Below are 16,326 nucleotides of genomic sequence, written 5' to 3'. Positions count from 1 at the left end.
TCGTATACCCGTCTGCACTGGTTCCCCACTTAGGCTTTAGTTCCTGGCTGTGTCTGCCTCCACCCAAGCCTCTGCTCAGCCGGCACCCACGCCCCTGCTCAGCTGGCACTCTGCGTCCAGCGTCCACTCTCTGCTCTGGCGCGCGCGCTCAGATTTCGCGTGCGTTCTTGACTTAATGGGGTCCTAAGTCTTGCTGCTCTCAGGAACAGGTCCCGGAGCTGCCGATGACTCGATGGGTGCCCCAAACTTGCTCTATTTCTTTTTAGCTGGGTTCGGAGCTATAGGTGAGTGTGGAGGGGGTGGGGGTGGGGCGGTTGCTCAGCCCGCGATTGAGTGAGTGAGAGCCCTTTTTAGCCTGGAAATGTCTCGATTCCACATACCTTCCACGCTGTGCCCTGTTGTGGGGTTCCTCCGTTCGTCTGGACTTGTTTTTATGTCCCCTTGAGGAGTTTTGTGTGTTTCGGTCAGGAGAGGTTAAGAGCTGCTTCTTACTCTGCCGCCATCTTAACCCGGAAGCCTGGATACTACATTTTTATGTCACCATTGCTGATGATAACTTATTTACTTGGAAAGAAATTAGAAAATAGGTTAAAACCTGAAGTTAATAATTTCCCCATTTGTGATCTTGAAAAGGAGCTGTAATATTTTGCCATAGGGTATTTATGCAGAGCCATGACCAGCAATTTTTGCACTCAGGGTGAATGGTACCAAACATGAATAATAATTCAGCAAACCATTATTAACTTGCTCAAATGAACTCTTTATGAGTGGGGGAAGTGGAATGAGACTAGGTTACAGAAAGGAAATCACCAGGAATAATGCCACTGGGAGTGGGGAGGAGGAAGAGGAGAAGGAAGTTTGTCATCTGATAGCTTCCTCTTTTAATTTATTATTTTTTGCTAAATAGGTGATCGGCTCAGTTAATAGTCTGCTCCTGAGGAAGTGCAAATGAGACCAGCTGTCAGTTCCCTGGGCCCATGCTCCTGTTGCCTTACTCTCGTTATAATGCCCTATGGATACGCTTCCATCTATCTATGTGTAAAGGAGCTATCTTGGGAACCCACAATTAGGTCTGGGTGTAATGGCTATGAAATATGAAGAGCTACTTCCAAATGCATCCTTTGTTAAGAAATAGGAAAAAGTCCATCAAATGAGGCATCCTATACTACCTTGCTTCTGGCAATTTTAAAAACGGATTCTATTTTCTCAGATGAGCTCTGCCTTGGAAAGTGACAAACACATGATAAAAAGCTGTTGTCAAAGGACAATAAGGAGAAAACAATTTGCAGCAACCTCGTTCTTGTGGTTCTGGAGGGCATCTAACCCCAGCTGCAGGGCTGCCCAGAAATACCAAGGTTATTAGAATTGTGTTCAGCAGGAATTCCATCCAAGAGGGCATGAACTGTTCAATTTGGCCCCTGGCTTAGCTACCTTCTTTTGTTTCAAATCATAAACATCCTGACTTACAGGAATCAAACGTGGACCGTTAAAGTGACCATGACTTCTCTTCTGAGATGGGTTTAACTCCTGAAGAGTGATTTGGTGAAGGCCATTCAGAGCACTGGAAGGCTAGAGAGCTTTTAAACAGTCTATTAGGCTGGCTATCCTGAAAGTCTATACAGAATCACAAAACCTTCCTCTCATTCATCCCTCTCCTTCCCCATTGTTCTCCCTTGCTTTCTTTTGGTTGCTGCTGAAGTACAGAGTAATCTCCAGGGGTTTCAGAAATGTCCATTAGGGCCTTGAAATGCCAGTAGAGATGAGATTTGCAGCCTGCTTTGCTCAGGAGATTTGAATGCTGGATGTTTAAAACCCCTTCAGGTCATCAATAAATTGAGGCAGAAGGAAACGGTGATAAATCTTTCCTTATTCTAGCCACACTAACTCGGGCTTCAAGCCTGCCAGAAAAAGGTATGTTGGTGGCTGTGACCACATGATGCTCTCTGCTGTGTGGCATCCCGAATGCAGTGCTGCACTTGGAAACAGGAAGACCTAGACTCAAATCCCACTTAGGAAGCTTACTGGCTGTGGGGCAATAGCTATTCACTTAGCCCAATTCAGCTTTAGCTTGTTTATCTGGTAAAAAGGACTCATACTATGACTACTACTACCACTCCTAGTACTATTGCTACCACTCCTACTGCTACTACTATTACTGCTACTGTTGCTACTACTACTGCTACTATTACTACTACCACCACCACTCCTAATACTACTGCTGCTACTACTACCACCGCCACTACTATAATTTTTTTTGTTTGTTTTAAACCCTTTCCTTCTGCTTCCAAGGCAGAACAATGGTAAAGGCTAGGCAATGAGAGTTAAGAGATTTGCCTATGGTCACAGAGCTAAGAAGTGTCTGAGGCCAGATTTGAACCCAGAACCTCCATGTCTCTGGGTCTGACTCTCAATCCACTGAGCCACCCAGCTGCCTCCACTACTACAATTATTACCACAACTACTCTTACTACAATTGCTGCTGCTGCTCCTATTACTACTGCTACTACTACTGCTGCTGGAACTATTACCTCATAGGGTTGTTGTGAGACTCAAATGAAACTAACTATCTATCAATCTATCTATCTGTCTATCTATCTATCTATCTATCTATCTATCTATCTATCTATCTATCTATCTATCTATCTATCTATCTATCTATCTCTATCTCTAGGCATCAGTTCATCTTCTTATTCCCCAGATTCTGAAATCCTACAAAGACCCAAGTTGTCTTACATATTTACTGGCTATGTGACCCTGGGCAAGCAATTCAACCTCTCTGTTTCCACTTTTAAAAAATAAGGACAATAACAGCATTGCTTCAAAGGATTGATCAAGGATCTAAAGCAGTGGTTCCCAAACTTTTTTGGCCTACTGCCCCCTTTCCAGAAAAAAATATTACTTAGCCCCCTGAAAATTAATTTTAAAAAAAATTTTAACCCACCCTTGCCAATCTTCACCTATGAGACAATGCACCGAAGTACAAGGGTTTAAAAAAAATTTTAATAGCAATTAATAGAAAGATAAGTGCACCTGTGGCCATCACCACTTTCCTGGATCACTGCAGCACCCACCAGGGGGCGGTAGCATCCACTTTGGGAATCACTGGCCTAAAGAGACCTATATATAAATTACTTTGCAAAATTTAAATCACTTAAAGAATTTAGCTGTTGTTCTCATCATCAGTAATCACTCCAGCACTTCCTTATTACCTCTATCATTAAATACAGACTTTTCTGTGTAGCTGAGAAAGCTTTTCACAACCTGAATCCAGTCTTACTACACATGATTTCCCTTTGTGCATTTTATGGTCCAGCCAGATCAGACTTCTTGCTATTCCTCACACATAATAGTTAATCTCCCAGGCCCTGTGATTTTTGCATAGAGTGCTCCTCGTCCTTGGAAAGCACTCCCTTCTCCACTTCCAACTCTTAGAATTTCTAGTTTCCTTTGAAGTTCAACTCAAATCTTTCCTGATGCCCCCTCCCATACCCCATTACCTCCGATTTATCTTGCATATTATTATGATATGTATATATGCCCCCCCCAATATACTATCTATCCCTTCAGAAAGAAAGAAAGGAAGAAAAAAGAAGGAAATGAAGGAAGCAACAAATGAAGGAAAGGGGAGGGCAGGAAAGTAAGGTATTTTTTTTAATATTTTAGTTTATTGTTTATTTTTAGCATTCTTTTCCTTTTAAATGTCTAAATTCTCTCCATCTCTCCATTTCTCCATTGAGAAAACAATATCTTATAAAGTATACAAGTGAAATCAGGCAAAACACCTTTCCATATTAGCCATTTAAAAAAAAAAAAAACAAAGATAAAGTAAGGAAATTATGCTTCATTTTGCACTTAAAGTTTATCTGTTCTCTTTCTCTGGAAATGGGTACCATTTTTTCATCATGAGACTTTTGGGGAATTAGAAGAGGAATAAAAGGGGTGGATACCACTAGGGCTAGCATAGAGCAAGAAAGTGAAATAAAGGCAGGACTGAGCAAGAGAAGGAAAAAGGTAACATATCAAAACGGAGACATCCAGAGGTGGCATCCTGAGTACCAGCTGGGACAAGGTAGAGGGGTGATGGGGCCAGCAGGGCTGGAGTGAAAGTGTTACAGATTAACTGAGCATCCTCAGGCTTCATCTCTTGCCTCCTTTGCAGGCAGTAGCTTTTGTGATTCTGACTACTAAGAGGCAAGATTCAAAGCTGTGTCCATTTGAAAAAGGACTTTTAATCTACTTCCCCAGCAATCCTCAGTCCCCAGATCCCTGTGTACACAAAATCTGTGCAGGCAGGACATGAAGAAAGCATCATAAACAAGTCAGAAAAGAGCCTTAGCAAAAATTTGGCTGGAGAGCTATTTGGCTAAAGCCCCTCAGGAGCAGGCTGGCATAGAGCTAGAGTAGGAGGAGGAGGGAGGTGGGAGATCAGCACCAAACTGCTAATTGAGCTATGATACAGACTCCTATGTTTTTAATGCTTAAAGGTGTTTAAAGGTGAGGCTTCTTTAAAAAAAAGTTTAAACCCTTACTACCTGTCTTAGAGTCAGTACTAAGTATTGGTTCCAAGACAGAAGAGTGGCAAAGGCTAGGCAGTTGGGATTATGTGACTTGTTCAGGGTCACACAGCTAGGAAGTGTCTAAGGCCAGATATAAACCCAGGACCTCCTGACTCCAGGCCTGGCACTCTATCTACTGTGCTGCCAAGCTGTCCCAAAGGTGAGGCTTCTTAGTAGAAGATCTGCAATATTGTAATTTAATCTCTTCAGTCTATTTTTCTGTTTTTGTAAGAAGTCAGCAAGGGGGGCAGCAAGGTGGATAGACAGCCACGCCTGGAACCAAGAGGTCCCCGGTTTAAATCTGGCCTCAGATGCTTCCTAGCCATGTGATCCTGGGCAAGTCACTTAACCCCAATTGCCTAGCCCTTACTTCTCTTCTGCCATGAAAATGATAGTATTGATTCTAAGATAGAAGGTAAGGGTTAAAAAAAAAAGAAAAGAAGAAATCCACAAGGGTCCCTGGTGCTGAGTACCAAGGATTCCAGTGAAAATGACTATCTGGCTCAAAGGAGGCTCAGCCCCGAGTCACTGAGCTGCCAAGAGATAAGGGTCCTTGATGGAGCCAGCCTCCATGGAGTCTTGTACCCCATAGCAACTGTTGGACAAGAGCATACTGTAATCATAGCAAGTGATCAGGAGGTCTACCCTGTGGCCAATCTGTCTCTCCTGGGAAGAACCTTCAACTGTTGTTTTGAGTAACCTTGCAAAAGATAAAGGGCAGCTAAGTGGCACAGTGGGTGCCACGTCAGGAGGACCTGAGTTCAAAACTGGCCTCTGACACTTACTAGCTGTGTGACCCTGAACAAGTCTTTTAATCCCTTTGGCCTCAGTTTCCTCATCTGTAAAATGAGCTGAAGAAGGAAATGGGAAAGCACTCCAGTATCTTTGCCAAGAAAACCCCAAATGCAGTCACAAAAAGTCAGACCTGACTGAAACTACTGAACAAGAAACAGGGTAGATGGATTTTTGAGCCTGGATGATCTTCATGGTCAGTTCCAGCCTGAAAGCCTTCAATCCTTGGATCCTCTGACAAGTTATCAAATTTTGGGGAGCCCCTTAGGAGGTACCATGGAGCAGTGGGAAAAGCCTGCACTCTGGAAACAGAGGGTCTGGGTTCAAAGCTTGCCTCTAATGCTTACTGCCTGTGTGACCTAGGGCATTCCTTAGCCTCAGTTTTCTCATCAGTAAAATGAAGAAGTTGAATTAGACAACCTGTGCAGTCTCTTCTAGTTCTAGTTTTATGATCTGCCTAAATATTTTTATCACTTCGAGTATCTCAGGGAGCAGATTTATAACTAGAACCAGAAGGATCACAAGAAAAGTCCCCCAGAGGCAGCTGGCTAGGTGGCACAGTGTTTAAATTATAGGTCTGAAGGCAGGAAAACCCGAGTTGAAATCCAGCCTCAGACATTGGCTGTATGATGCCCGGGTAAGTCATTTTACCTTTGTCTGCTTCAGTTGCCTTAACTATGAAATGGGGATAATAACAGCATCTACCTCTTTAGAGTTGTTGTGAGGATCAAATGAGATAATTAGTGTAAAGCACGGTGCTTGGCACTAATTAGGCACTATGTAAATGTTCGTTCCTTTCCCTTCCAAAAAGAGATCTGGTATTTTCCCCCAGACTTGAGAGTGTTGATGTTTCTGCCAGTTTTCTCCCTCAATCCTGTGACACTTGTATTTCTCAAAGTGAGCCTGTTGCTAATTCAGAAAGCATTATTTAAAAATTTACTTAAAGTGTTATTCTTAATTTCATTGCCTTAAAACCACAATGGAGAGAGTGCTAGCTCTGGAGTCAGGAAGACCTGAGTTCAAATCTAGCCTCAGATGCTGCTTAGCTGTGGGACCCTGGACAAGTCACTTAACCCTCTTTGTCTCAGTTTCCTCGTCTGCAAAATGAGGTGGGAAAGGAAATAGCAAATCATTCCAGGATCTTTGCCAAGAAAATCCCAGATGGGGTCAGGAAGAGTCAAACATGCCTGAAAGGACTGAACAACACCTTAGTTTGAAGCTTTTGCTGCAGTTGGCTAATAACCCACCAATTACAGATAGATAAATGGGTTTCTGCTTCTTAGTCTTCATATAGTCATCCGCTGGTCTTTTTCTCCCCAAAAGCAGTCAAAGTAACTAAAAGTATAAATTAATTGGCTATGGGCAAATGTTGACAAGTTAAGAAGGATACATTTGCTTTTAATCTGAGTCCTAATCTACACTATTTTCTATTACGAAATTATCTTTAGCTACTTTTTTGTGGAAATTTTTAGTTATTGACAATTTCTGGAGGTTCTGATGTTGTGCTCCAAATGTAAAGAAGGATGAAACATCACAAATATAATATCAAAAAATAGATTCTAATGCTTGAAAATAAAGCATGAAACCAAAACCTTTCCAGCTCATATTAAAATGGAAAATGTCAAACAATTGCACTTCATTTCCTGTGTGTTGTGTATCTTCAGTAAAAAGTGAGAAGATGAATAATAATATTCCCTAATTTCATCTGCTGATGTCTCAGTGAAAAGGGCAGCTACCTCATAATAAAATTAGTTTAATAGTATAGTGTTCTGATCCGCACAGAATTATGAAAGAGTTGGCCCTAGGAGAGCATGCCCCAAGCTCCCTGTGGGGTTCAGTCCAGGCTACAAAGTAATGGAAACTGTGATTGCCAGCCTTGGCTTTATTATCTCTGTGGTTTTCCATTATTAGGTTCCTCTTTGGCTAATTGAATCACAATATGTCACGTTATTGCCTCCAGTTATAATTCTATAATTCGGAGCTAATCCGATTAGTTTAGGTGCTCTAGACTGACTACTTGGAAATTTGTTTCTGATTTGAGTGAAAGTCTCATTTGTAGAACAGGAAGATGTCTATCAGATTCTTCATCTGTGTTTTACAGGGAAAGGGCCTGGTTCTGTGATTTCCCTTATATATTGGAACTCCCTGTAAAAAAACAAACAAACAAAACTCTCTCCCTACTAATACAGTTCGACACTTTTTCGGCCATTTATAGTCTTAGAAAGTTGCCTATTTTTTGTAGTGGCAAAGAATTGGAAATTATGGAAATGTCCATCAAATGGCCGAACAAATCATGGTATATGTTAGTGAATAAGAAATAATAAGCAAGATGATTTCAGAAAAAACTGGAAAAATCTGCAGGAACTGATGCAGAACGAGTTAAGCAGAATCCGGAGAACATTGTACACAATAAATGATATTGGAGGATGATCATGTGTGAAAACTTGGCTGCTCTCAGCAATGCAATGGACCTGGGACAATCCTGAAAGTCTTAGGGCAGAGAATGCTATCCACCTCCAGAGAAAGAAATATTAGAGTTGTCTTTCACATCAGTGTATTTATGGTTATTATTTGGGGGTGGGGTTGGTTATATATGAGTGTGCTTTTATGACAATGGCCAATATGGAAGTGTGTTTTGCATGACAATAAAAATAAAAAAATAATTACTGACAGTGGTAAGAGGTTAAGTGACTTGCCTAGAGTCACACAGACAATATGCATCAGAGATGAGACTTAAACCTAAGTATTCTTGGCTTTGAGGTCAGCTCTTTATCCAGTTAGGGACAGCTATGAGGCACAGTGTCAGGAGACTCATCTTCCTAAGTTTAAATCTGATTTTAGACACTTCCTAGCTGTGTGACCCTTGGCAAGTCACTTAACCGTATTTGCCTTAGTTTCCTCACCTCTGAGGACTTCATTAGAGTTCTTTAGACTCTATGATCTTTAGATTCTATGATCAACTGTTGGCTATAGGGTAGATGATTATTTGATCATGTATGGATTGGACTAGATCAAGAGTTCTTATCCTGGCATCCAGAGATTTGTGGATATAGATTTCAGGGTGCCTTGAATTTTAAAATTACATCTTTATTTCCATTACCTTTAAAAAAATTTTTTTAACTTTTACTTTTTGTCCCAATAACAACTCTGTGACTAAAGGATAAGAGTTAGGTAATTGGGTAAGTGACTTGCCCAGAGTCACAGAGATAGGAAATGTCTGAGACCAGATTTGAGCCCAAATCCACCTACCTCCAAACCTGGCTCTATTCACTGTACCCTCTAGCTGTCCCTCCACTAATTTTCTTTTAAAACCCTTCCCTTCTAGCTTAGAGTTGCTACTAAGTATTGGTTCCAAGGTAGAAGAGTGATATGGGTGAGGCAAATGGGGTGACCTGCCCAGGAAGTGTCTGAGGCTAGATTTGAATCCACCACCTCCTCTCTCCAGGACTGTCCCTCTCTCCATTGAGCTAACCTGGTTGCCCCCTTCAGCTAGTTTCTAGCTCAAATATAGCATGTCCTTCGATGTGCATAGGAACTGGCACATAATAAGTCCTCAGTAAATGTTTCTTCTTATTATTATTATTAATTATTTTAAAACGTTATCCTGAAAAGGGGCCCATTGGCTTCAACAGAGTGCCAACGGGTTACATGACACAAAATTTAGGTTAAGAATCCCTTGACTAGATGATTGCCAAAGGGCTGTTTCATCTTGATTTATGGTTATGTCCTTTGCATTGAACATCTTGTCATTCTGTTGCAGGGCTAACCTAGAGATTAGTTATGCCAAAGGACTTCAGAAACTGGCAAGCAAGCTCACCAAAGCACTACAAAGCACCAAGAAAAAGTAAGTACTGGGGGGGGGGGGGGGGCGGTGTGAAGGAGAGATCATTCTTTAATAGTAATAATAATGATGATAGTAATAAAGCATCTGTCTTCTTTCTCATTATCAGAATGATAGAAATTAATATTTAATATATGGTAGGACTGGGCAAAGGGTCAAGAAGGAATTACTTTTCCTCTCTTTTGTTTTTAAGGAGATCATTAAGATTCCAGTAAATGTATACTTGGAGGTAATCTTCTAATTAAACTTTTGGCATGTAAAAATGACAATGAATAGGGACTTGAGTACAATCACAAATCACAGCTGTTATAACTGGAAAGAGGAAGTCTTCCAGGATTCAAAAAGCCTCAAAGCACTGTGTAGTTATGGTACCCTCAGCTCTCACAGGAAGCAAATATTTTCTGTTTTTTCTATATACTTTTGTATTGTCTAAAGTCAAGAAGATGGTTCAGTCCATCCATCCATTCATTCATTCAACAAACAGCAGTTCAGTTTCTGGAGGGCAAAAACTGTTTTTGTTTTTTGTCTTTGAATCCTAGAACAGTGCCTGGTACTTACTAAGCACTTATGCAGGCCTAATGAGTATTTGTTGAATTGATTAAATACCTACTGACTACAGAATACAGTGCTAAGTGCTGGTAAAGACAGAAAATTAGAAAATAATAACTAACATTTATATAGTACCTACTATGTGCCAGGTAGTATGCTAAGCACTTTTCAAATATCTGTTTCTTATAAAACCATGGGAGGCAGGTGCTAGTATTACTCCATTTTATGGATGAAACTAAGGCAAAGAGAGGTTAAGTGACTTACCCAAAGTCATACAACCAGTAAGTGTCTGAGGCTCCATTTAAACTCAAATTTTTCTGATTCCACCCTGAGTACACTAACTACTGCTATCTAGATGCCTTAGATAAGGCATAATCTCTCATCAAGTTATATTCAAGTAGATAAGACACAAATGTAGATCATTTTTCTAAAGCCCTTACTTTCTGACTTAGTAACAGTTCTAATGCAGAAGGGCAAGGATTGGCAAATGGGATTAAATGATTTGCCCAGGATCACAGAGCTAAGAAGTGTCTGAGGCCAGATTCAAACCCAGGACCTCCCTTCTCCAGGCCTGGTGCTCTATTTGCTAAGCCACTTAGTTGCTCCTATAAATGTAAGTAACTTTATTACACAATATTACATGCAAAATGCATCGGAGAGATATACAATTAAGTGTTACATTAAGTCTGAGATAGGCACTGCAATCAATTAGTTGGTTACAAAGAAGGCTTCATGAAGAAAGTGGCATTTTTTAGAATGGCTTGAAATTAGCAGGTAAAGAAGAGGAAGAAGGAAATCCTAGGGATGAGATAGTGTTATTCTATCACCAACAGACGATGTTTTAAGGAGAAAAGGCATTGTATGAGCAAAGATATAGAAACAGGAAAACATAGGGAGTACTTGGGGTATATGGATAGCCTAGCTTAGGTATAACATAAAGGGAAAGAGAGAAAGAAGGCAAGAGAGGGAAGGGAAGTGGGGAGAGGGAAAGAGCAAGAGATAGGGAGAGAGGGAGAATGGAAGGAAGGAAGGAAGGAAGGAAGGAAGGAAGGAAGGAAGGAAGGAAGGAAGGAAGGAAGCAAAAGGAAGAAAGAAAAAGGAAGAAAGAAAAAGAAAGGAAGGGAGAGAGAAATTATCTAGTACCTACTATGTTCTAAGTTCCATATTAGGCACTGAAGGTACACACACACACACACACACAACATAGTAGATGTTTAATTGTTTGATTTTATATATATATATATATATATATATATATATATATATATATATAAACAAATATCAAATTTAGGAAAACAATGGCCAAAGAATGGAGTTGGGGTCTGGGAGCATCACTAGGATGACGAGTAGAGCCACAGAACAGTTGATTTCACATCCTTTCTAAAAACAGTGATAATATTGGTTTTATTACTGTTCACAGAACAAACTGTGGAAAGTGGGCCAGAGAAAGGAGGGATAAATATTTTATTTCCAGACAATTTGCAAGCTATCTGGGGCAGATGGGTGGATAGAATGTGAGACACAATTTGGTCCACCTAAATTCAGTTGTTTAGGTTCTTGGCATAAAGTAATTAGGCAAGGATGGAAAAGTATCATGGGAGTAGATAGATGACTCAGTAGATGGAAAGCCAATTCCAGAAAAAAGTCCCAGGTTCAAATCTGGCTTCAGATATTTCCTAGTTGTGTGATCTTGAGCAAGCCATTTAACCCCAGCCCTTACCACCCTTCTACTTTGGAATATATACCTAATATCAATTTTAAGCAGAAGGTAAAGGTTTCAAAAGAAAAAGTATCATGGCCCTGGATTAAGGACTCAGACGCCAAAAGAACAAGCTTGGCACTTCTCAGGGATCCAGAAGGGATTATTTTTGAGCACATAAGTATCATGATAGGACCTCTGCATAAGGAAGATTACTTTGACAGTATTATGAAGGAAAGATTGGAAAAGGGTCAAAATAGAGGCAGGTAGACTGTTCAAAAGCTTTTATGATAATTCAGGCAGATGAGGGCCTCGAATAGAGTGATATCAGCAGACAAATAAAGGAGAGGACAGTTGTGAAAAGTGCTAAAAAATTAAAATTAGCAAGACTTGGTCATTGATTGGGTCTGAGGGGGAAGAGAGAAGGATCAAAAATCACACTGAACTTTCAAACATGGGAATGTTTGAATCTATAGACAGAAATGAGAAAAGCTGCATTAGAAGTAGGTTTAGAAGAAAAGATCATAATCTCAGCTTTGAACATGTGGAATTTGAGATGAGGGTAAAGATGGCTGTAAAAAGCAGTCAGTCAACAAGCATTTATTGCTTGCCATATGGTGGGCACTGGGGAATTGGAGATCTGGGTCCAGAGTTCCTAAAGAAGATCAGAGCTGAAGAGAATAACTTGGGGCTTGTATATAAGCAGGAAGAAAGTAATCATATTCTATTTTATTAATTGCATTAATTGCATTGGGTTATTATATGATATCTGTATTGTGTTGTTGTATTATATTGTATTATATGTTCAAAGTTTTAGAAAAGACAAAAAAAAAAAAAGAGTTTCTATTGTGGGCTTAACCTTATCCAGAAGAAACCTTTTCAACCCAACAGCAGGTGATGGTGCTGACATACATTCAAGGGTAGAGGAGAGAGCTGAGAGCCACCTAAGGGAGAAATCCCCACCTTTCCACTCCTTCAAAATTCAGGTTGGGCTATGGACAAGGAGTCTGCAGAACACTGAAATTCAAAGGGCTAAAGAAGATTGGGGAGAGTAGTCTCCAGAATACAGGGCCATGGCTGGTAAATATTCAATCAGGAAACTAAAATTCAGTGAGTCTTGGCAAATTTGCCCATTTCCATCTGATTCCTCCAGACATCAGCTGTTCTATGCCGGGATATTGCATTCTCCGCCTTGACTTCCCAGACATGGGGATGTGGTTTTGGGTGATCAAGCCTCTTTCTGAGTTAGCCCCTAGTTATGCAGAAGGCGCATAGAAAATATCAGTGTAAGTGGGAGCAGCTAGGTGGCACAGTGGATAGAGTGGGGCCCAAGAATCAGGAAGACTCTTTCCTGAGTTCAGATCCAACCTTAGACATTACCTTTTTGACCCTGAGGAAATAACTTAATCCAGTTTGCTTCCATTTCTTCATCTGTAAAATGAGTATATACAAAAGGAAATGACAAACAACTCTAATTAATATTTCTGCCACGAAAGCCCAAAATGGGAACATGAAGAGCCAAACATGGCTAAAATGACTGAACAACATAAAAAATGATGCTTTTAAGTATGAAAAAAAGACTCACACAAAGCCAATATCACACTGATTCTGTCTCCAAAATATCTCTTGCATTCATCGACTCATCTCTATTCTCACTGTAATCAACCAAATTCATTCCTTTCTGGACACCTGCATAGATTATTGTAGGAGCTTCCAAACAGGTCCTCCTGCCTACACTGTCCTCTCCATAATCCATCCTTCATACAATTACAAAAACATTCTTCCTCATCTCTAAGTCTGCTTGTATCTCCTAGCTGCTGAAAACTCCTCACTTGCCTTCAGATTAATGTTTAAACTCCTTAGAGAGACAATCCCTCCATAATATGATGAATTCCTACCTTCCCAGTCCCACCTCTACAAATCCCTTCTCTATGTTCTTTGCTCCAACCAGACTGGGTTATTCACCATCACTAGACTACCCCTTCCATGCCTTTGCTTATGTTGATCCTTATGTTTGAAATATCTTTTATCCTGCCCTCCAACCCTCACATTTATCTGTCCAATTCCTATTCATCCTCTATCATCCCGGCTCAAAAACACCTTCTACACAAAGTCTTCTCTGAATCCCTCGTCAAGAATGATCCAAGGGGATATGTGAGACAGCTGTATGGCGCAGTGGATAGGATGCTAGACCTGGAGTTAGGAGGTCTTGGGTTCAAATCTGGCCTCGTATTTCCTAGCTATGTGACCCTGGGCAAGTCACTTAACCCTGTTTACTTAGTTCTCGCCCTTTTATCTTAGAGTCGTTACTAAAACAGAAAGCAAAGGCTTAAAAAAATCATCTGAAGGTCATTAATACTCATTGTGCATATGTATGAGTGTGTGTGTGTGTGTATCATATATAATTCCATGTTGTGATTATTTCTGTAAGTGTTATTTCCTTCTAGAGGAATATAAATTTCATGAGTGAAAGTGAATTTCATGTGTTAATCTTTGTATCTCTTCCAGGCCTTAACATATATAGCAGATGCTTTATAAATATGCATGCATATGTATGTCTAGATTTCTATATGTAGACGTGTAGATATATTTTCAGTTTTATAAACATTTGTTAAAATAATTGGACAGGCTCTGGGGTTACTGGTACCCAAACAAAATGAAGACTTTCATCTCTAAGATTTAGCATTTTGGGTATCTCCTAACACCTAGCACTCTCTGCTACTACAGTGAAATAGAGACTAATATCCACTACCATCATCACTAATCAGTGTATATATAGTTCCCAGCTCTCTGGACTCTCTCTTTTAGCTTTCATCAGAAATGGGTTTTAAAGACTCTAAAGAAAAACTAAAAAGGTAGGCACAAATTCCATGTGCTTAATGGCTGCTGCTGCTGCTGCTGCTGCTGGGTGAAATATATTAGCTCCTTCTATTCTAGCATGTATAATTACTTATGCCTATGGCAGGATTTAATCCCATAGAGAAATGGCAAGTGGATTGGAGAAGTCTTTTTAATCACTATACATCGAGGAGCAGACACGATGCTTTTATTTCATGAAGTTCATTGCAAAAATTTCAAACCAAACTCTTTTGCCTCTTGCTTCTCTCTCTAGTTGTATTTGTGGTGCCTGGGCCTTTGCGTCTGAGAGCATGAAATCGGCTGCTGACTTGCATCAGTAAGTATTAACCACCAACAACATTATTCCAAACCCAAAGGGAGCTGTAAATATTTAAAATAGGCACCATAAACTCTGCGTGTCACTCTTGCCTTGTTGTATGGAATAGTTACTCTACCACAAATTGTTTTTCCCAGAAAAAAGTAATTTGAGTAAGTGTAAATTCTAACGCCACCCTGGCATGTGCTTTATGTCCTCAGAAAACTTGGAAAAGCAATTCAATCAGAAGCAATAAAACCAACTCATCAAGTCTTGAGTGCACAAGAGAAGAAGAAAAGAACAGTAAGTCTAATCATTTCTGTTTCGTTTTGAGGCACATTTCATTAGCCATCTCAAGGCAACTGGACTGAACTGGCTATGGAGGCAGTGATCAATTAATCAATTAACAAGCATGTTAAGCACCTGCTGAATATCACTGGCGTTGGAGGAGAAATATAAGGAATGAAACATTCTCTAATAGCAAGGAACTAACATTGTAATAGAGAAAGATAACAAATAATAGAGAAGTTAACAAATACACATATAAGTATGTATAATTAGAATCTGCTCCCCAGGACTCTAAATCCCAGCATCCCACTTTCATTCTCACATCACATCCTTATGTTTTGGAGATAAAGTTTGTGTGTGACCCCGTCCCTCCCTCTTTTACCCCAAACACTGCTGGGAAAACTTTTCTTTACTCAGGCTTTTACTTTTGCCCTTTTATTTCTTCTACTTCAAGTGATTATTAATAAATCTTATACAATATAATACTTGGAGTTATTGGATCTTAATTTTCATCTTCTAAGTATTTACTCAATATATAGAAAGAAAATAATTCCAAACTGAAATAATGTACAATTTAGGACTATTTTGTTTGGGGTTTAGTAGTTTTTGATGATGTCTGACATGTCTTCATCACTCCCTTTTGGGGTTTTCTTGGTAAAGATACTAGAGCGGTTTGCCATTTCCTTCTTTAGCTCATTTTACAAGTGAGGAAACTGAGGCAAATGGAGTTAGGTGACTTGCCCAGGGACCCACAGCTAGTATATCTGGGTCAGATTTGAACTCATGAAGATGACTCCAAGTCTGGCACTCCATCTACCGCACCACCTACTAGCCCCATTTGAATCTAGGCAGAGTCCAAAATACATGCCACCACAATGCAAAGGATCTCTGATTTTTGTCTACTTGAGGAAATTTCTGGTGGAAACTCTGTCCACCAATGTGGATTGCAACTTTTTTTTTTAATCCTTATCTTCTGTCTACTAAGTATTGGTTCCAAGACAGAAGAATGGTAAAAGCTAAGTACTGTGGACAAGTGACTTACCCTGGGTCACACAGATAGAAAGTGTCTCATGCCAGATTTGAACCCAGGACCTCCCATCTCTAGGCCTGGCTCTCAATCCACTAAGCCACCTATCTACCCCCTTGGATTTCAACTTAATAGAAAAAGGACTTAGTAGATAAATCCTACTGAGTTGCCTGATACTCATAGAAGTAAAATGACTTTCTCAGGATCACACATTTTGTCTGAGACCACCTTTGAACTTAGGTCTTCCTGACTCTACACCCAGCACTCTATCCAATGAACCTTCTAAGCTCCCTAACTCCCTACTGTAATTTCAGTATATACTGTTACAATTCAATTCAGTAAGATTTATTAGGTACCTACCTTTTATTGTAGTAGTTGCTAAAGATACAAAAACAAAACAAGAAGCAGTTCCTGACCTCC

General features: G+C 40.0%; 1 protein-coding gene across 2 annotated transcripts in view; it reads left to right on the top strand.

Moving 5' to 3' along the window:
- Positions 1–16,326, top strand: part of NOSTRIN (nitric oxide synthase trafficking) — an 88,083-nt gene that overhangs the window by 21,808 nt on the left and 49,949 nt on the right. The window contains exons 3-5 of one of the 2 annotated variants that reach the window (XM_044669812.1): positions 9,109–9,192; positions 14,550–14,612; positions 14,813–14,894. In XM_044669812.1, the coding sequence (XP_044525747.1) occupies positions 9,109–9,192; positions 14,550–14,612; positions 14,813–14,894 (229 nt within the window). The remainder of the gene's footprint in view (positions 1–9,108; positions 9,193–14,549; positions 14,613–14,812; positions 14,895–16,326) is intronic. The other variant, XM_044669813.1, reaches the window with a different exon arrangement.

Source organism: Gracilinanus agilis, chromosome 3 (assembly GCF_016433145.1).
Source record: "Gracilinanus agilis isolate LMUSP501 chromosome 3, AgileGrace, whole genome shotgun sequence".
Classification (NCBI taxonomy): domain Eukaryota; kingdom Metazoa; phylum Chordata; class Mammalia; order Didelphimorphia; family Didelphidae; genus Gracilinanus; species Gracilinanus agilis.
Note: the sequence above shows the minus strand (reverse complement) of the source record. Positions and strands in the feature narration are given on the sequence as shown.